Source organism: Pelobates fuscus, chromosome 10, assembly GCF_036172605.1.
Source record: "Pelobates fuscus isolate aPelFus1 chromosome 10, aPelFus1.pri, whole genome shotgun sequence".
In the NCBI taxonomy this organism is placed as follows: domain Eukaryota; kingdom Metazoa; phylum Chordata; class Amphibia; order Anura; family Pelobatidae; genus Pelobates; species Pelobates fuscus.
In genome coordinates, this window is record NC_086326.1 from 106,782,426 (window position 1) to 106,803,270 (window position 20,845).

The 20,845-nt window shown below is 44.6% G+C and overlaps 1 protein-coding gene across 2 annotated transcripts in view; it reads right to left on the reverse strand.

Annotated features, from left to right (window-relative positions):
* OSBP (oxysterol binding protein) overlaps nucleotides 1-16,162 on the reverse strand; it is a 72,887-nt gene extending 56,725 nt beyond the window's left edge. For both annotated transcript variants that reach the window (XM_063434775.1, XM_063434774.1), the window contains exon 1: nucleotides 15,806-16,162. In XM_063434775.1, the coding sequence (XP_063290845.1) occupies nucleotides 15,806-16,110 (305 nt within the window). In that variant the 5' untranslated portion in view covers nucleotides 16,111-16,162. The remainder of the gene's footprint in view (nucleotides 1-15,805) is intronic.
* Nucleotides 16,163-20,845: the final 4,683 nt, after the last annotated feature.

The window sequence follows — 20,845 nt, forward strand, 5'->3', positions numbered from 1 at the left end:
ACCGACAAGAGATCATGAGGATAGCTCATGATATACCCTTAGCTGGCCATTTAGGAGTACGTCGCACGGGCCATAGGATTACCCAGAATTTCTTCTGGCCAGGGTTTAACCGGGACGTGCGACAATATTGCAGAACCTGTGACACTTGCCAACGGGTGGGTAAGAGGGGGGATCGCCCAAAGGCCAAATTAATGTCGATGCCGATCATTGGGGAACCTTTCTATAGGGTCGCCGTCGACATTGTAGGCCCCCTAGCACGACCCAGCCCATCCGGTAAGAAGTACATTCTTACTGTGGTGGACTATGGGACCCGGTACCCAGAGGCAGTACCCCTGTCAAATATTGAAGCGGAGACAGTAGCCGATGCCTTGGTTAAGATATTCACTCGGGTGGGGTTCCCTAAAGAAATCCTATCTGACCAGGGAACCCAGTTCACGGCCATACTCACACAGCAGTTATGGAAAGTGTGCCACATTAAACCCCTGCTCAGTTCCCCATACCACCCCCAAACTAACGGTCTCTGTGAGCGCTTTAATGGGACTCTCAAACAAATGTTGAGGACCTTTACGGACGGTTGCAGAGACTGGGAAAGATTCCTACCCCACCTGTTATTTGCCTATAGGGAGGTCCCCCAAGAATCTACGGGTTTCTCTCCCTTTGAGTTATTGTATGGGAGGAGGGTGCGAGGACCCCTCGATCTCATTCGGGACCACTGGGAAGGGGAGACCGAACAGGCAGGGACACCTATTGTGCCATATGTCCTGGAACTCCGGGACCGCATGGAGCAACTCTCCCTATTGGTAAGGGAGAATCTCCAGGCGGCCCAGGGGCGACAGAAACGATGGTACAATAGGGGTGCCCGGCAACGACTATTCCAAATAGGGCAGAAGGTATTGGTGCTAAAACCGGTGAAGGACAACAAACTGCAAGCTGCGTGGCAGGGTCCTTACAAGGTTTTAGCCCAACTCTGTGACACCACCTACCTTATTGCCAGCTGTGCATATGAACGGATCCAACGATCCTTTCATGTGAACATGCTGAAGGAGTACCAAGAACGGCAAGAAGATATTCACGCTGTTTGTGCCCCAGCTACTGATGACCCCGAAAACTTACCCCTACCTGACCTGCTAGAAGGGGAGACTCACCCCGACCCAGTTAGCCTAGTGAAGCTGGGAGAGCGACTGAACCCTACGGAGCTGGAGCAAGCTAGACAGCTCCTATGGGAGAAACAGAGTACCTTCTCCCAGGAGCCAGGATACACCACCCTGGCCATACACAAGGTAGAAACCCCAGGGCAGGCCCCCCTCCGACAACCCCCTTACCGTATTCCGGAAGCCGTCCGGGACAGGATGCTAAAGGAAATACGGGAAATGACCCAGCTAGGGGTCATTGAACCATCAGACAGTCCCTGGGCCTCTCCCGTAGTCCTAGTCCCCAAGAAAGACGGAACCACTCGGTTCTGCGTCGACTACCGACGACTGAATGAGAAAACTACCACTGACGCTTACCCTATGCCCCGGGTAGACGAACTATTAGATCGCATAGCCAGGTAACTATCTCTCTACCATAGACCTCTGCAAGGGTTATTGGCAGATTCCCCTGGCCGAGGATGCCGTCCCCAAGTCGGCCTTTGTCACCCCGTTTGGTCTATACCAATTTAAGGTCATGCCATTCGGGATGAAAAATGCCCCGGCTACGTTCCAGCGAATGGTGGATCGGCTCCTCGATGGATTCCAGGAGTTTGCGTGTGCATACCTGGATGACATTGCGATCTACAGTGAGTCTTGGGAAGAACATTTAGTCCACGTAGGGGTAGTATTAGATAAGATTCGGGCCGCGGGCCTGACACTAAAACCCGAGAAGTGCCATTTAGGAATGGCCGAGGTCCAATACCTGGGTCACCGAGTAGGGTGTGGAAACCAGAGGCCGGAGCCTGCCAAGGTTGAAGCAGTAGCGAACTGGCCCACACCTAATACCAAGACCCAAGTATTGGCCTTCTTAGGGACCGCCGGGTATTATAGGCGCTTTGTCCCTGATTATAGTACGGTAGCCAAGCCCTTGACTGACTTGACCAAGAAGAATTTACCCAGACAGGTCCTGTGGTCTCCCGCTTGTGAAGCCGCATTCCAATCGCTCAAACATGCACTTGTTAATGCTCCTGTCTTGGCTGCCCCAGTATCTAACAAACGTTTCCTTGTACATACAGACGCTTCCATGTATGGACTGGGGGCTGTGCTGAGCCAAATCGGGGAAGATGGAAAGGAGCATCCGGTCGCATACCTCAGCCGAAAGTTGTTACCGAGGGAAGTGAGTTATGCGGCCGTAGAGAAAGAGTGCCTGGCCCTGGTATGGGCATTGAAAAAACTAACCCCTTATTTGTATGGACAAGAATTTTCCTTGGTAACCGACCACAATCCATTGGTATGGCTTAACCGGGTCGCAGGAGACAATGGCCGATTGCTAAGATGGAGCTTGGCCCTGCAAACGTACAATTTCACCATCAGCTATCGACCCGGTAAGCTAAATGGCAACGCCGATGGGTTGTCCCGACAACTTGACAATTCTCCGGACAAGTGAATTCCGGTCATCCCTAAGTTAATCCGAAAGGATCAAGCCAGGTCTGCCGGAGTGTACCACTAGGAGGGAGCCGTGTGACAGACCCCTTTTGGAGTGGCAGATACCATCTCGGATAATTGCTGTTGTATGTGGATTATTGGGGATTTCGGGTGCTTATGGATCCGTACGGTACACACCGCCACGTGGAGAGAACAATGGGTCGCGGCCATTTTGACCGCATGGACTAATGACCGAACTTTCCACACGACGAATTTCACCCTTACCGATAACGTACGTCCATGCTGGTCGACAGATCCAGAGTACCGAAATCAAGACACCGGATCCAAGAGAGACTTTTTGTTTATATTATATTGTTCATGCGTAAATGGTGCAAACGTGTATCTAGCGAACGGCCCAACCGATCTAGGGGATTTTCACGTATATTGTTCCCTTAGATCTCCGTTCCCTAATACACGTAGCACATTGTATTTTCGTTACATATTGTGTGTGTTATTAAACCTGTAATAATTGTAAAATATTCTGCCCGGTACAGTGGGAGTGACTCCCACTGTAAATGCATTATCTCCTCCGGATACGGGGAGGAGTTGTTGTACGGCATAAAAGCCCGAGTTACAGAATAAACGTTATTCCTACTTTGACCCTCAACACAGAGTCTCGTCTCGTGCTTGGAGGGGATGGCTATTACTTGGATTCGTAATTATTGGGAACCTGTTATGCTTTAGCTGACTTCGGCTTGAGGGGGAAAGGACACCTTCTCAGCGGCGTAAACCCCTACTACACCGGGGTGCCGCTACACCCAGTATGGCAACACTCAAGTATGTATGCAGGTAAGCTTGTGTTGTCTCAAGCTAGTACCGGCTAAAACATTTATATTCACATGGGGGACATAGCAGGGGATTTAAATGCAATAAGCATCAGGCATCATACCCCTCATATTATGGAAGCGGACGGCACATAGACAAGATAAGAGTCATATTAGACATCCCTCACGTTTCAGCATGATGTTATTGTTTGTTTTTTGGGTGGGTTAGATAATGTCAGGTGGGCTAGCCCTTGTTAACATATCGAGTGTAACTACTCAGGGTTAGGGTTAAAGATTGTGGAGCCAACGTAGCATGTCTGAGCACTAGCATGTTAACAGTGTAGGGAACCAACGTTAGGCACGTGTAAGCTCGGGTACATTATTCCCAAGTTTTCATGGTGTGGTACCGTGTTAGTTAGGCATGTGTCCCAGGCTAGCAGTTATAGGGTTTCAATAGCGTCAGTCCGAAACTGCGAGCCCTTCTGGTGCTGAAGTTGAAGCGTCAGCCTACCCCCACTATCGGCAGACGTGATATGGGATACAGCAGGGGAGTCCAGATCATGCCACTCCAATGGCCCAAGACCTCTGCGAGAGCACCTTCGCATTTCCCAGCACTTCGGTCCTGCTTGATTCCGCGAGTGATATCCCAGCTGGCAGTATGCTTGGTTTGAGAGCGAGGGTGTTCCCGCCTGTGGCGTGTAGCTTGTTTCCAGGGTGCCTTCCGTTTAGGTGTACAGAACTGGGTACTGTGTTTCCCAGGACGTGGACGGGCCGTGGTTTGGTGGGCTTTCTTCCCTGGATGCGCTGAGCGGGCTGTGGAGAGCTAAGCTTTGCAGGGCTGGAACCTCCGTGCTCCTTCTTCCCTGCTCTCCTCTGCGGTCTTAGCCTGTCTATGCTCATGCGTCAGCAAGAAGGCACGAAAGAGCTTGTCTAGCCGTTTTTCAAGCGGTTCCAGTGGGCCTCCAGTAGTTTCTGTAGGTACTATGTTCGCCATTTTAGCTAGTATGCCTTTTGCCGCCATCTTGGACTCGCCATGCGAGGAGCTGTCTCTTTGAGGTATTGGTTCAGGCTTGGTAGGCTGTGTCAGTTGGCAGCCCTGGTGTCTAGTGTGGACCGGGATGTCCCCCGCCGGCGGGGGGGGGGGAGGGAGGAAGGCGAGTGCATTGAAGGTCGTGTGAGCGGTGTTACCATCCAGGAGAGCGGCCATCTCTCCCTGGCTCGGTCGCATGTAGGCCCCATGTGCTTTGCGTGGGATCCCAGGCATTGAGAGTCTCGCTTGTGGGTTCCTTTGATGCCCCCGGGTTTCCCCAGCTCGTCCCATGCCCTCTGACTGGTGGGTGAGTTGGTGTTCGGGGGTATTTATCCCCAATATCGCCTTTTCTTGCAGGAGCTGATGTACAGCACGTCTACCCTGCTCGGCAGTCAGGCTCCGCCCCAAGAAGTGGGTTTTCAATGATTTTTTTGAAAGAGTGGAGACTGGGTAAGCATCTAACGGAGGAGGGAAGTGAGTTCCACAGGAACGATGCTGCCCTCGAGAAGTTTTGATGGCGAGCATCAGAGGTGGGAGTACGGACAGAAGATAGACGTAAGTCTTCAGTAGAGCGTAAGGGCCTAGACGGGACATACTTGTATATTAGGGAGGATAGATAGGTGGGAGAAACATTATGTAGAGATTTAAAAAGCAAGAACCAAAATTTTTAATTGAGCCATATATCTTACAGGAGGCCAATGTAGGGACTGACAGAAGGGTGAGGTGTGGGTGGTGCGTGCGGACAGGAAAATGAGCCTCGCCGCCGCATTCATTATGGACTGTAACAGCGCAAGTTGGGAGCATGTAAGACCACTGAGAAGCGAATTACAGTAGTCAAGGCGAGAAAGGAAAGTGGAATGGACCAGCACCTTAGTTGCATCTTGCGTTAAGTAGGATCGGATTCGTGCAAGGTTTTTGATATGGAAGCTGCAGGATTTAGCGATAGACTGAACATAAGGCGTGAAGGAGAGGTCGGAGTCAAAGAGAACACCTAGGCAGCGAGCCTGCGTGGTGGAGCTGATGGTAGCACCATTGACTTGGAGGGAGACAGACACAGGAGTAACAACACTTGAGGGAGGAAAGACCAGAATTTCAGTTTTGGTCAAGTTGAGTTTAAGGAAGTGGGCAGCCATCCAGTTAGAAATAGCATTATAATATAAATAATAATTAAATAAATTTAAAAAAAAATAATATATATCTCAAAATACACTTAGAATGAAAAAAATACAAAAAAAAATATTATATATATATATATATATATATATATATATATATATATATATATATATATAATTATAATACGAAATATATAGATAGATATCCATATACAAAATGACATAATTTCATAAATATACACGTACACTTCAAATATATAAATATGTGTATATATGTATTTATTTTAATTCTACATGCAATATTTTTACATAATTAAGTAATTTTATTGATTGCAATTTGAGGGACCTGCCTGACAACCCAGGTCGAAAGTCCAGAGAATTTAATTTGATAGCACTGTATTTAACCCTGTAACTTTCTATGACATCTTAAAACCTGTACATAGGGGGTACTATTTTACTCTGGAGACTTCGCTGAACACAAATATTACTGTTTCAAAACAGTAAAACATATCACAGAGATTAAATTTTTTGCATTTTTCACACACAAATGGCACTTTCATTGATGATATCATTGTTGTGATACGGTTTACTGTATCAGACACACACACACACACTAACAGACACACACACACACACTAACAGACACACACACACACACTAACAGACACACACACACACACTAACAGACACACACACACACACTAACAGACACACACACACACTAACAGACACACTCACACACTAACAGACACACTCACACACTAACAGACACACTCACACACTAACAGACACACTCACACACTAACAGACACACTCACACACTAACAGACACACTCACACACTAACAGACACACTCACACACTAACAGACACACTCACACACACTAACAGACACACTCACACACACTAACAGACACACTCACACACACTAACAGACACACTCACACACACTAACAGACACACTCACACACACTAACAGACACACTCACACACACTAACAGACACTCACACACACTAACAGACACTCACACAAACTAACAGACACTCACACAAACTAACAGACACTCACACACTAACAGACACTCACACACTAACAGACACTCACACACTAACAGACACTCACACACTAACAGACACTCACACACTAACAGACACTCACACACTAACAGACACTCACACACTAACAGACACTCACACACTAACAGACACTCACACACTAACAGACACTCACACACTAACAGACACTCACACACTAACAGACACTCACACACTAACAGACACTCACACACTAACAGACACTCACACACTAACAGACACTCACTTTTTTTTTCTCAACCCCCTTTCCCTGTGGGTCCAGTGGCTGCTGGGTGGGCGGGGCTGGCGAGGGAGCACTGATTAGTGAGCTCTCTGCTCAGCTCCTTCGCGCACCGCAGAGTGATGCTGGGAGCCGGAATATGACTTCATATTCCGGCTTTCGGCATCACTCTTCGGATCGCGAGGGAGCTGAGCAGAGAGCTCAGAGGAAAGTGCTCCTTCGCCAGCGCCACCCTCACAGATTTTTACTTAGCCGCCCGCCTGGACTGTTAGCCGCAATGCTAACAAGACACTTGCCCTGGGCATTTGGGGGCGGCTTTTTTTGCCGCCCCCTGGAAAATGCCACCCAAGGCAAATGCCTTTTTTGCCTCGCGGCTAACAGTCCAGGCAGACGTCCCTGCATGTGAGGTGTGAATCAGAGATTTATGACAGATAACAATGTTACAATGTCACTATTGATCAATATTAAAAATATATATTTTGAAACAGCCATGTCCTACTTGTACTTATTGCCCTATAACTTGCAAAAAAAAGCAAGCAAGCATGTAAACACTGGGTGTTTTTAAACTCAGGACAATTTTGAATCTATTTAGCAGTTTTTTCCATTAGCTTTTGTAGGTAAGTAAAAGATTTTTCAAGTAACAGTAAAAAACCTTTTTTTTTTTTTTTTTAAAGTAAATTATACTACATGATACAAATAATATCATATGTAATATATCATTTGTATGGGAACAGTAAATGAGAGAGTAGACAATTACAGCTAATCACAAATACCACAATACCGCTCTGGTCCTTAACGTACAACATGGCTAAAACAGTATGGTCCTGAAGGGGTTAATTACACTCCTGCAGTCTCACTGCCATTTAGGAGTTGAATTATTTTTTTTTATGCAGTCCTAAGCAAACCTCACCTGCATGTGACCTACAGTCTCTCCAAACACTTCCTGAAAATTAGTCTACATTTTTCAGCTTCCCTTTTGCAGTGTGTTTAATTTATAATTTCTCATGTCTTGCTCTGGTATTACCCTGCTAGATCCTGCAGAAGCCTCCAATGTGTGATTAAAAGTAAACACTCTGATCTGATCGAAAATGAAACTTTTTTTACATGGAGGTTGTGTGAGTCACAGGCAGAGGATATGTGGCTAAGGCTGCATAAATAGAAACAAAAAAGTGCTCTAACTCCTAAATGACAGAATTGAGCAGTGAGACTGCAGAGTTATGATCTATACACTAAAGCTGCGTCACTAAGTTAAAGTTATTTTGCTGCTTAGAGTATCACTTTAATTTGATTGCATGTATATCTCAGCTTATGTAATATGCAGCCACTGCCAGTAAGCTTGTTTGTGTTTGGTCTTTTTGCCTGAATTAAAGCGGCACTGTCATGCCGAACTTAACTTTCCTCAATCTCTTCCTCTTCTCCCCCTCTCTCAGGATCTGTTATTCTTTTCTTCCTGTCTTCTTTAGTTTTCTTTAAAATCATAAGACAAAGTAAGGACTCTTTGTCTTATGGAGGATTTCTCCGCTTGACCAGCTCAGACCAGCGGAGGAGAAAAGTGTGCTTCATTTCCGCTGGTCAGAGCAATTTTCCCATGATCCCTAGCTTTCCTCCCTGTTCCCACAATGCTTCCTGTCAGTATTGCCGAACGTCCTGTCACTTAGACAGAACGCCGGCAAAACTGCCGAATTGCATCCTAACAGAATGAGAAGAGTTTCTCCATTGGTGTTAGGATGCAATTCGGTACTTTGATCGTATCGGAATTTCATTCTAATGAATGAAACTCCGATCCTATTCATTGCCGCGGCTGCATCTTGCAGCCACTTAGTAGATAACTCCCTAATTCCCACGGTATCAGGGAGCTATCTACTAAAAGGCTGAAAGACCTAAATTGGTCTTTCAGCCAAATGTACCAATACTAAGTAAAGATTACTTAGTATTAGTAAATAATATGCCCCTACTCGCTATACCGCGAGTAGGGGCATGTCTAGTAAGCAGTGAGCAGCCTGTGGCTGCTCACTTTAAAATAAAAAAACTAATAAACCCCCCCACCCGCGCGGGGGTTAAAGATGGGGGGGACCTACTGTCCTCCCCCCTGCGCGGTGGGTGGGGGCCCCAATAAAACAATAAGGGGGGGGGACCTACTGTCCTCCCCCCCTGGCCCCCACCCCTGCGCGGTGGGTGGGGGCCCTAATAAAACAATAAGGGGGACCTACTGTCCTCCCCCCCTGGCCCCCACCCCTGCGCGGTGGGTGGGGGCCCTAATAAAAGAATAAGGGGGGGGACCTACTGTCCTCCCCCCCTGGCCCCCACCCCTGAGCGGTGGGTGGGGGCCCTAAATGAACCCCCCCCCATCAAGGTGACTAGGGGTCCCAAGCCCCTAGTCACCCCCCCCCAAAAACATTCTATCCCCTACCTACCTCCCTCACCCTAAAAATAGTGAGGGGGGGAATAAAATAACTAACCTGTAAAAAAAAAAAATTAAACTTACCATTTGACATCTTCTTTTTTCTAAATTCTTCTTTCTTCAGCCCCCAAAAAAGCCAAATAAAAATCCATCATACCCGTCGCACTTTCCCACGCTGTAAAATGACACAGAGCACTGTGATTGGATGGCTTTAAAACCATCCAATCACAGTGATCTATGTCATTTTACACAGCGTGGGAAAGTTCTTTTGAATTTTCCCACGCTGTGTAAAATGACACAGAGCACTCTGATTGGCTTAAACCAACCAATCAGTGTGTTCTAAGCCTAATTGCAGGGCGGGGCAAGGCTTTATAAGCCTTGACCCGCCCTGCGGAGCTCAGTACGTGGCGTGCCCTCCATGGGTGAACATGGATTAATTTTTTTTTGCGATTTTTTTTTTTTTTTTTTTAAAGTGAGACGGGTATGAAGGATTTTTATTTGGCCTTTTTGGGGGCTGAAGAAAGAAGAATTTAGAAAAAAGAAGACGTCAAATGTTATTATTAATGTTATTTTATTCCCCCCTCACTATTTTTAGGGTGAGGGGGGTAGGTAGGGGATAGAATGTTTTGGGTGGGGGGGGTGACTAGGGGCTTGGGACCCCTAGTCACCTTGATGGGGGGGGCTTAATTTAGGGCCCCCACCCACCGCGCAGGGGTGGGGGCCAGGGGGGGGGGGAGGACAGTAGGTCCCCCCCTTATTGTTTTATTAGGGCCCCCACCCACCGCGCAGGGGTGGGGGCCAGGGGGGGAGGACAGTAGGTCCCCCCCCTTATTATTTTATTAGGGCCCCCACCCACCACTCAGGGGTGGGGGCCAGGGGGGAGGACAGTAGGTCCCCCCCCTTATTGTTTTATCAGGGCCCCCACCCACCGCTCAGGGGTGGGGGCCAGGGGGGGAGGACAGTAGGTCCCCCCCTTATTGTTTTATTAGGGCCCCCACCCACCGCGCAGGGGTGGGGGCCAGGGGGGGAGGACAGTAGGTCCCCCCTCTCCCTTATTACCATTTTTTTTTTTTACAGTGAGCAGCCACAGGCGGTATAGCGAGTAGGGGCATTGGGGAGATTTTAATCTCCCTTGTGCTATTATGGGGGTCATATTGACCCCCATAGAGTGAGGGGGGGACCTGGGGGGCTTATGAAGTGGTGGGGAGCTCTGCTCCCTGCCGCTTCTAAAGTTACATATTACAAGGAGGGAGCTGCACGCCGGTAGCTCCCTCCTTGTAATAAACTGAACGAACAAACGAACACTGATACTCAGTGTTAGTTTGTTCATCTGATTTTTTCTATTCATTCATTCGTCTGTCTGATGAATGAATGAATGAATAGATGAAATTCCCGTTCGCATGTCCAGGTGTTTCACTGGGCATGTGCGGGAATCTCACAGTCTGTGTAGTGTGGGTAGATGACGTGTCTCACAGGGACTTCACCTACCCACACAAAGATGGCGGCGCCCTGAATAAAGATCGGGGCAGAAAATAAAGATTTAAAAATAGGTAATGTGGGGGACCTTAGGGGCATTTGGGGGTGACTAGGGGGTCAATTGGATGTAGTGGAGGCGGGTTAAAAAAAAAAAAAAAAACGGGATTCGGCATGACAGTGCCGCTTTAAAGCTATGTTTCTCTTTCAATGTACCTACTACATATTTTCATTGTATCTTCTATGTAACTTGATATGTTTTTGTTCACATATCTACTTCACAGCATGTTTGTTAAACACACAAAGTTTATTTTGGCTTGTCTTTGCACCTTGATCTGATTCTCTGTTCTGGTTTGTTGCGTTTACACTCTGGGTTGTTTTTTTTACTATGAGTAGTGATGTCATTTTGGGGTCACCCATTCAACTTCTTCCTGAATAAACTTTTAGCAGCACTTTTTAAATGTCTGTGTATGCTTCTGTCATTTGTCTTGGGAAAACAGTCCAGATAAAGGACTGAAAAGTTGAAGGTGTGTGTGTGTGTGTGTGTGTGTGTGTGTGTGTGTGTATGTATATATGTATATGTACGAAAATAGAGAATGTAGAATGCACACTCAGGTCTTTGTGAAAAAATGTGTAGTTTTATTCAATCCAGGTACAAACCAAAACCAACGTTTCGACCTCTGCAGGTCTTTTTCAAGGTTGGAAAACCTACATACCATATATGTATATATATATATATAGCAATAAGAGATGCACTCTTATTGAGGAAGACTCTGTAGGGTCGAAACGTCGATCTGATGATGTAAACCTTTTTTGGAATAAATACAAATTGATTATTTACCAAGACCGGAGAGTGCATCTCTTATTGCTACATACATTTCCTAACGTGGGATAGCACCAAGACTATATATTTGAGACTGGGTGAGTGCCAAGCCACATATTTTTTCATACATATATATATACACATATACACATATATATATATATATATTTTTTTTTTTTTTATTTGAGAGCCCCGATCTATCTTCAGATCCTGAGACTTTTATTTAGTTTACATTCATTAGGCAAATTCACCGACATTAAGGGTTAAATCAAAATAAAACATCTTATATTGTCCAGCGAATACGTTTTTATAAAAGTCTTAATTTCCCTAAATTTTAAACTCATAAGAAATTTTTTATTACAGTGACCCAGTTCAACAAAATCCGCATAAAGAGAAGTGAATCAAATGAGATAATTTGACTAAGGAAGACAAGAAAATAATGCCCTTTAAGCGTTTTCGCATTTCATAAATTTGTTCACTGAGAAACCAAACACGACAAACTTTTTAGCCTTTATCGGATTGCACAACTGTACTATTGAGAAACAGCAATTATACATGCCCTAAACTAACTAAAGCACTTAGTTTTAAAATTCAACACACACTCTCAAAAGTCCATTTACTGTAGCTCTTGTGTCATTACATTAAATACACCAGATAAGACTTCGAATACCTGGCATGTTTTCAATAGTTATAGATCAGGTATAGGTAAATAATGGAGTGCCCCTGTAGTCCCAATATGGCAGCATTTGAATTATAAATGTATTAATTACATAGGGCATTTGTTCATTGGCCTTAAAGGGAATAAGTGCCAAGAATGCCTTCACTTAAAGGGTTACTACAACCACCATAATCATTTCAGTGATTTAAAGAGGTCATGATGGTAGAAGTCAGTATGTGCCGTGTTTCAACCTAAAAAATTGCACATACAGATATATTGGTAATTGTGTGCTGGACACTAGTTGCAGCCCAGAACTCTCTGTCAGCCTAATGTCCCTTGTATGCATAAATTACATCTGTTGTAAGTTAGCTCTCCCGTTTTTTTTTTTTTTTTTTTTTTAAAGACCAACCCTCCCTCCTCCCCACATGCCTGGAGAGTATGGATGTGCTCAGAACCAGCAAATTGGTCCAATCACAGGCTTCTCTATGAGAAGTCTGTGATTGGACCACATGCTAGCCATGACGTCAGGAAGTGCCTCTCGTGGCTGTCTGGTAGACACTCGAGGTGGAGTGAACTCTGCAATGTAATTATTGCAGTTCATCAGAAACTACAATAAATTACTATAGCAGGGTTAAGGGGCCTAGGACACTGCACCCAGACCACTTCAATGAGCTGAAGTGGTCTGGGTGCCTATAGTGTCCCTTTAAGGACCACAAAGCGGTCTATGCCGTCATGCTGTGCTCACAGACTGACAGAAGAGGTGTGAACAGGGCTCCAAGTGAGTGCTGTTCATAGCCCTTTAAATACCGCAACTGAGCGATGTCGCTCATTGATTGATCAGTATAATTGATAATTGATCCGTATAAGTAAAAAATACTTTCAAATACACACAGAATAGAAAAATGAGGAACACAATATATCACATATTCATTCCTTCACTTGCATTTAATTTACTAGCTGAACTGTGTTATTTGCCCTAGTACAATAAAAATGTGACTAAGGTGAGTACCTGCTTATTAAAACATTAATTGCTTAGCTGCAAATTGTGCATTCAGGGGGTTTAACAGCTATTGTTAGATAGGCTAAAAAAAAACCATGTGTCAATCAAGTTCATCCTTTCTTAAATCTGTTTTTGCTGTTGATCCAAAATAATCCTAGTTTGAAGTATTTCAAATTTTTCAACAAACTGAAAAAAAGTTCTTCTTGATCCCTGAATGGCAGTCAGAGCTCTACTTGGATCATAAAGCTACTACCCCACAAATTAAAAGTTAGATCCCTGAATATTAAGCTTTTGCAAGTGTTTATCCAGATGCAGTTTAACCCCTTAAGGACCAAACTTCTGGAATAAAAGGGAATCATGACATGTCACACATGTCATGTGTCCTTAAGGGGTTAAACATCTGTACAAACTGATAAAACCAACTCTTCCACATCCTTTTTGTTTGTACGGTAAAAAACATTTTCCTTGGCTTTAGACTAAATCTCCTTTCTTCAAGTCTAAATGTGTAAACTTGTCTCCTACGTATAGTCCTGTTTATGAATAGATTTACAGGCAATGGTTTGTATTGGCCCTGAATATGTTTGTAATATTCTATTATATCCCCTCTGTGGAATGCCCTCTGTTGATCAATTACAAAATGCCAGCAATGCTGAAAGAAATCAAAGCTAAACACGAATTATTGAGAGACTTTTTTTTCTCCATTCAATCAATGCCAACTCTTGACATCCAGGTGGCACTGGAGGCAGCTGCTTTAAATAAATTATAGCTAGTCTATGGCAAGGTGAGTTGAAAATACGATCAATCAACTCTACAATCTTTTGAATCAGCAAATAATAAAATGTATCACCTGAAAATTCTACATCTGTAAAATTCACAGGAAGAAAATAAGTTACTAAATTTCTTGTCAATATCCCCAATGCATCTAATTGATACAAACAAGAAGATAACATGATAAAAGGTAAAATTCCTCTTGATTATGCATTTGTAAAACAATTATCCATTAAACAAAGTTCTTGTTATTTAAAATCAACACTGTTTAACCCCTTAAGGACACATGACGTGTCTGACACGTCATGATTCCCTTTTATTCCAGAAGTTTGATCCTTAAGGGGTTAATGAAGTAATGCCTATCATTGAAGCTTGCCAATATACCAACTTCTGAAACCTTTCAATGGATAATACAGGGATAGCTGAGGTTTGGTATTGCAGCTGCCGCGTGCTACCTGAATCGCAATCACCCAAATCATTACAAATGCATGAGGGGTTGCACAAAAGCAGAATTGACACACACAAAAAATCCATTAGTGCTGCATGATTATTAGTGTTCTACTGACACTCGGTAGACTGTTTGTAGAGTAAGATGTCACATTCGTCCAAGATATACTTCACACATGGAAAGTTACTATGTACTGGGCTACTGTCACTGCAAGCAGCAGTGATCAGAAATGGCACACTGTACAAAGTACATTCAACTCATGAAAACAGTAATAAGACACACAAATAATTACTAATGACAGCTTGCACTACTAAGCAATACTGAACCACCAAGCACACTATTTATCACAATCAATAGATGCAACGATATTGATTAGCAATGGCAGAATGAATTAAGTAACATCATTACGGTTGGTGTTTAACAAAAGGGACACTCCTAGTGACCTTATGCACCTACCAGAATGAAAGTTATATTTGCTATTTGCTTTTTTTTGTGACATAGGATCACAAAGAATACTGCACTCACAATCTGTGATTTAATATATAATATTTAAAGATTAGTAATGGCAGAGTACTAAGTATACAAAGTACATTAAACTCGTGATCACAGACATGAGACAATATAGATTAGTAACAGGTATGAAGTGACATTGGATCAAGGTATGTGTACTCATGTCCGCTGTCATAAGACACAATATTTATTAATTAGTAATGGAGACTGTATTAAGTGGCACTGGATTACAAAGTAAACTCATGACTGTCATAAGACACAATATTTATTGATTAGTAATGGAGACTGTATTAAGTGGCACTGGATTAGAAAGTAAACTCATGACTGTCATAAGACACAACATTTGTTGATTGGTAATGATAGACTGTATCCAGTGACACTGGTTTACAAAGTATACTTTTGTCCACTGTCAAACAACATTTATTGATTAGCAATGGCAGACTGTATCCAGTGACACTGGATCACAAAGTATACTCGTGTCCACTGTCAAACAACATTTATTGATTAGCAATGGCAGACTGTATCCAGTGACATTGGAACACAAAGTATACTATTGTCCACTGTCAAACAATATTTATTGATTAGCAATGGCAGACTGTATCCAGTGACATTGGATCACAAAGTATACTCTTGTCCACTTTCAAACAATATTTATTGATTAGCAATGGCAGACTGTATCCAGTGACACTGGATCACAAAGTATACTCGAGTCCACTGTCAAACAACATTTATTGATTAGCAATGACATTATAAGTTTATATCAGATATTGATTATCGATGTGCCACTGTCAGCAGTGAGGGTTTTAATGGCAGTGGGACAGAAGATGATCAATAGAGAGCAGTACATGTCAGTATTGATTATTGATGCCTTCCACAGGTCCTTTACCGGTAATAGGAGAGCAGCCCATTGCTCAGCACGAACCAGCGCCTCTGGTAGCCCTTGATGTAATTGGTCCATTTGAAGAGCCAGCCCTCCCTGGCCGAACCGGAGGCGGACCCCGAGGAGCTATTGGATCCTTCCCTTGGTGGAGCGGGCCCGGTGCCGGGAGGGGGAGGGGGCGGCGGGAGCGGGGGCGTGGACCCAGGCCCCGGTCCTGGTGGAGGCGGGGGTGATAAGGACGGGGACACCGAACCGGAACCGGAACCCGGAGAGGGACCGGAAGCGGCGGGACCCGCGCGCACCTCCGCCATCTAGAGACACCGAGCTGGACAAGCCAAAACCGGGACACCGGAACCAGAAAATACGTCATACACAGAGGGTGTGCGCTGTAGGGGCGGAGTCCTAGGCTTAGGTGACGGAAGCATGCCCGCCATCTTTACTCAGGGCAAAGGAGGAGGACGATGGGAGGGAAAGAGAGTCAGAAAATGGGAATACCTCCATCAGCAAATACATGGATGGGGCTCATTAAACATGTTGCGCTATGGGCTGTCAAGAGCGCTGACTTTTATTGATGTATTTTACAGGAGTCACACTACAGGTTTTTATTTGTGTTTATTTCCCTGACAAGTATTATAATAACCAATAAGACTCTATTCTCGGTTAAACTGAACCTATATCAGCATGTACACAGCTACACATTATGCTCACTTTAACCACTATTGGGTTTTAAAGTCACCCTTTATTCCCTATGCTCATAGGGCCCTGTTGACCTATTTAAAGATGGCCGCCGCAGCCTCCATAGGAAATGAGACGGAAATAAGATAAGACATTCAGCTTCGCCCAATCGGAGGCCGCCGTGATGGGGCGTGACCGGAGTTTGACATTTGGGTAACTCGGATAGAAACAAGCTACACGTAATGTTGACCGACGTGGCTGGCGGAAGTAGGACAGCGAGCCACTCTGTTAGACTGTATGGGAAGGCATTGTATTATGGGTCTTTATTTAGGGTTACCAGATCCACCTTGATTGCAGGGACACATGCCACCTCTGTATTATACATACTGCAGGGCTACTCTTTGCAATGGGCTTTTCATAAATATGAAAAAAATTATGTGTCCCTGAAAAACATGGTGGATCTGGTAACCCTATCTTTAGTAGACCCTAGATGACTTGTGTTACACTGCAACAGATATTAATGAGATTTATTCACTAAACTCCAATCTGCAGTGATTTGAGTGGGACAATTATTATTTATATAGCGCCAGCAAATTCCATAGTGCAGTACAATGGGTGGCCTAACCGACACGTAACTGTAACTAGACAAATGGACGCACAGGAACAGAGGGATTGGGGGCCCTGCTCAGTGAGATTACATGCTAGAGGAAGTGGGGTAGAGAGACCCAAAGGGTATAAGTAGGGGTAATAAAATAGTTTGCTAGAAAAGTATTCACTGAGAATTTAATAAGTTATTTGGGGGTGTTGAAAACCCGCTAACAATGTAAATGATATGCTTTCCTGAAGAAGTGTGTTTTCAAAGATTTTTTTGAAGGAGTGGAGACTGCTTGAAAGTCTAACGGAAGTCTTGGAGGCGAGCATCAGATGTGGGAGTACGGACAGAGGAGAGACGTAGGTCTTCGGCAGAGCGCAGGGACCTCGACGGAACATATTTGTGTATTAGGGAGGATAGGTAGGTTGGAGCAGCATTATGTAGGGACTTGTAAGCAAGCACCAGAATCTTAAATTGAGCCCTATATCTAACATGAAGCCCATGTAGAGACTGACAGAGGGGGGAGGTGCAGGTGGACAGGAAAATGAGCCTGGCCGCCGCATTTGTTATAGATTGCAGCGGTGCAATCTGGGAACACATAAGACCACTGAGAAGGGGATTGCAGATGCGAGCTATGTTTTTGATATGGAAGCGGCAGGATTTGTCGATCGACTGGACATGAGGGGTGAAGGAGAGGTTGGAGTCAAAGAGAACACCTAGGTAGTGAGCCTGCGAGGTAGAGGTGATGGTGGCGCCAGTGACTCAGAGGGAGACAGACACGGGAGTAGCAACACTTGAGGGAGGAAAGACCAGAAGTTCTGTTTTGGACAGGTTGAGTTTAAGAAAGTGAGAAGCCATCCAGTTGTAAATTGCAGAGCGGCAGTCAGAGACACGAGTCAGGATGGGCGGAGAGAGATCAGTAGAGGACAAGTAGATTTGTGTGTCATCTGCATATAAATGATAATGGAAACCAAAGAAACTGATTAGTTTACCAAGGGAAGCAGTATAGATGGAGAACAGTAGGCGACCAAGGACAGGACCTTGGGGAACGCCAACAGAGAGGGGTTGGAGGTCATGACTATATACACATAGACATCAAGTGGTAGGTACAAAGTGATAAGTGCCCAAAGGATCAAAAACCCAACGTGCGTTTAAATGCATTCATGTGTGCAGCTTAGTCAGAGGAAAAAATAACACTGAATGTAATCTTCCTTATAAAGGTGTAGCCCATGTGGGTAGTTTCATTACTAGCCAATCGCACATACCCACGTAATGAGGGGGCATGCACTTTATTTCAGTGATGTAATTACTCATATATGCTTCCTCCCCTCTCAGTTCTGTAAATCAATCCTAGGTAGGAAGAGCACTAGAAGAGAGCAGTATCCCGTAGATCGAGATTATGAAGAATGGGAAGAAGCTGTTGATGATCAACAGTGTCAAAGGCAGCAGAAAGATCAAGGAGAATTAGGATAGAGTATTGACCGTAAGATTTAGCAGCAATTAAATTGTTGAGTACTTTGGTCACAGCTGTTTCAACATAATGACGAGCATGGAATCCAGACAGAAGCGGGTCAAGCAGAGAGTTGGATTCGAGGAATTCTGTCAATCTCGCATACACAACTCTCTCAATGATCTTGGAGGCAAATGGGCGGTAGTTGGATGGGGAATTGGGGTCAAGGTTGGGCTTTTTCAGAATAGGTGTTATGGTTGTGTGCTTGAAGGGTGAAGGAAATGTGCCGGAGGAAAGGGAGAGATTGAACATTTTAGTGAGAGTAAGAGCAAGAGAGGGAAACAGAGTGCGGATGAGATATGAGGGAATAGGATCAAAGGAACAGGTGGTGGGGCGGAAGGGTGGGAGCAGAGCAGAAACCTCTTCCATTGTAGTAGGTGCGAATGAGCATAGAACAGCGGAGGGAGTGGGGTTGGGTGGTGTATTGGAAGGGGAGGGAGAGCGGTTGGAGATCTCTTCCCTGATTGTCGAAATCTTCTCAGTGAAGTGAGTTGCAAAGTTTGAGAGGTTCCATGATGTCTAGTTGTAGAGTGAGGTTGCAGAGTTAGGGCAAATGAGATTTGAGATGGGTAAAAGGAGAGTATGAAGTTTGGTGGAGAAATGCTTGAGATCAAGGCAGTGGAGGTTTCTGCGAGATTGGAGAGTTGAGGGTGGTGAAATTTGGATATGGGATATGCTGGGTATGGGGTATACCCGAACAACAAAACCAACACGGGTTAGTGTTCCTTTAAGTAGCTTTTCCTAGTATCTTATCTCCTACCTCCCACCTCTCATATCTCATTATGAAAGCCATTATCTACTTTGCCAAGTATATACTTGATTGCGGGTAGGCTGGTAAGAATAGGAGGGATGCCGTAAGATTAGCAGAGTACTATATGTGCTCAAGAATAAATTAGGCATGTATCTGAGAGTGGCATAGACAGTTGAGAGAGGGGAAAAGACAGGCGAGTGGTGGGAGAGAGAGGAAAAAAGGGTGGGTGGGATGAGCGGGTGTTAGGCCAGTATAGGCGGGCATCTGCGTTGGAGTCTGAGTCATAGGTACTGTTAAGGATCGTCCGTCAATTAAGGTGTCTTACCAAAGTTTGACACAAAGTCGTAACACGGGGCCCATGTCAGGTCACACTTATCTTCCATGCCTCTTAGATCTCCATAGCACTGATCTCCTCCACCCTAGCCACCCATTGTTGGAAGGTCGGCACACCCCTGTAGGAGCAAGGGCATTGGTTGAAACGGGAGATCTGAGTTTGTGATGCTACAGATTTTGGAATTTATAATTTTCCAGAAATGGGTGAGAGGTGGACATGACCACCAAATGTGCAGCCTCGTCCCTGTGTCTGCCCCACATCTCTAGCACTACTCTGTGATCCTGCTATCTATGTGGTGGATAAAGTCTGGGGTTCTGTAGCAGTGTGTCAATATTTTATAGCATGTTTCCTAAATTTAAGAGCTTATGGAACCTTTATGCGTCAATGCGAACATCTTTTCCCATTCCTGTTAAGTCAGTGTCTCCCTGTGTCCCTCTCCCATCTGGCAATAAACTTTTAAGGCATGTTATCTCCCAGGAGCAGCATTGAGTATGTGTACATACTTCCTATTTAAGCAGAGTGTTTCATATTGTGTGACTCCTCTATGTATGAGCGATTTGGACTTAATGGAGGAATAGTAGGTCTGTATTAAAAAGTATCGGAATCAGTCAAGGCCAGACGGTACCCCTTTCGGGAAGATCTGTCAGTGGCTTCAAATTCTGGGTTGTGCACCACTCTCATACAATGGGCCAGTCGTGGGTCTGAAAGCTTTTTAGGTCTCATGGCTGCTGGCCAGGTCTGTGTTGAATAATATGGGAGTCAGTGGGTTCAGGTTCATGGTTAGTTAGGAGGGGTAGCGTAGTGTACACCATACTGCCAGAGTGGAATTTGTCAGTGGGTTGTCTGTTTTCAGTTGTGGAGGTTGGCTCCTTTTACCTAATGTTTACCATTCAGATTTCAGTTTGCTACAATTCAGAGTTTAGTAAATAGGTATAGTTATTTGCAGGGTTATCTATCCAAAATTGACAAAATTCTGTGAAAATGGCTAAATTCTGACTGGAATTCGCTCTAGCAGCCAACAGGCAAATAGTTTAACCCCTTAAGGACCAAACTTCTGGAATAAAAGGGAATCATGACATGTCACACATGTCATGTGTCCTTAAGGGGTTAAAAAAAAAACAAAAAAACTTTTAGCTGTAAGGATTAATAATGTAGTGGCTATCCAAAAAAAAAAAAAATGATGG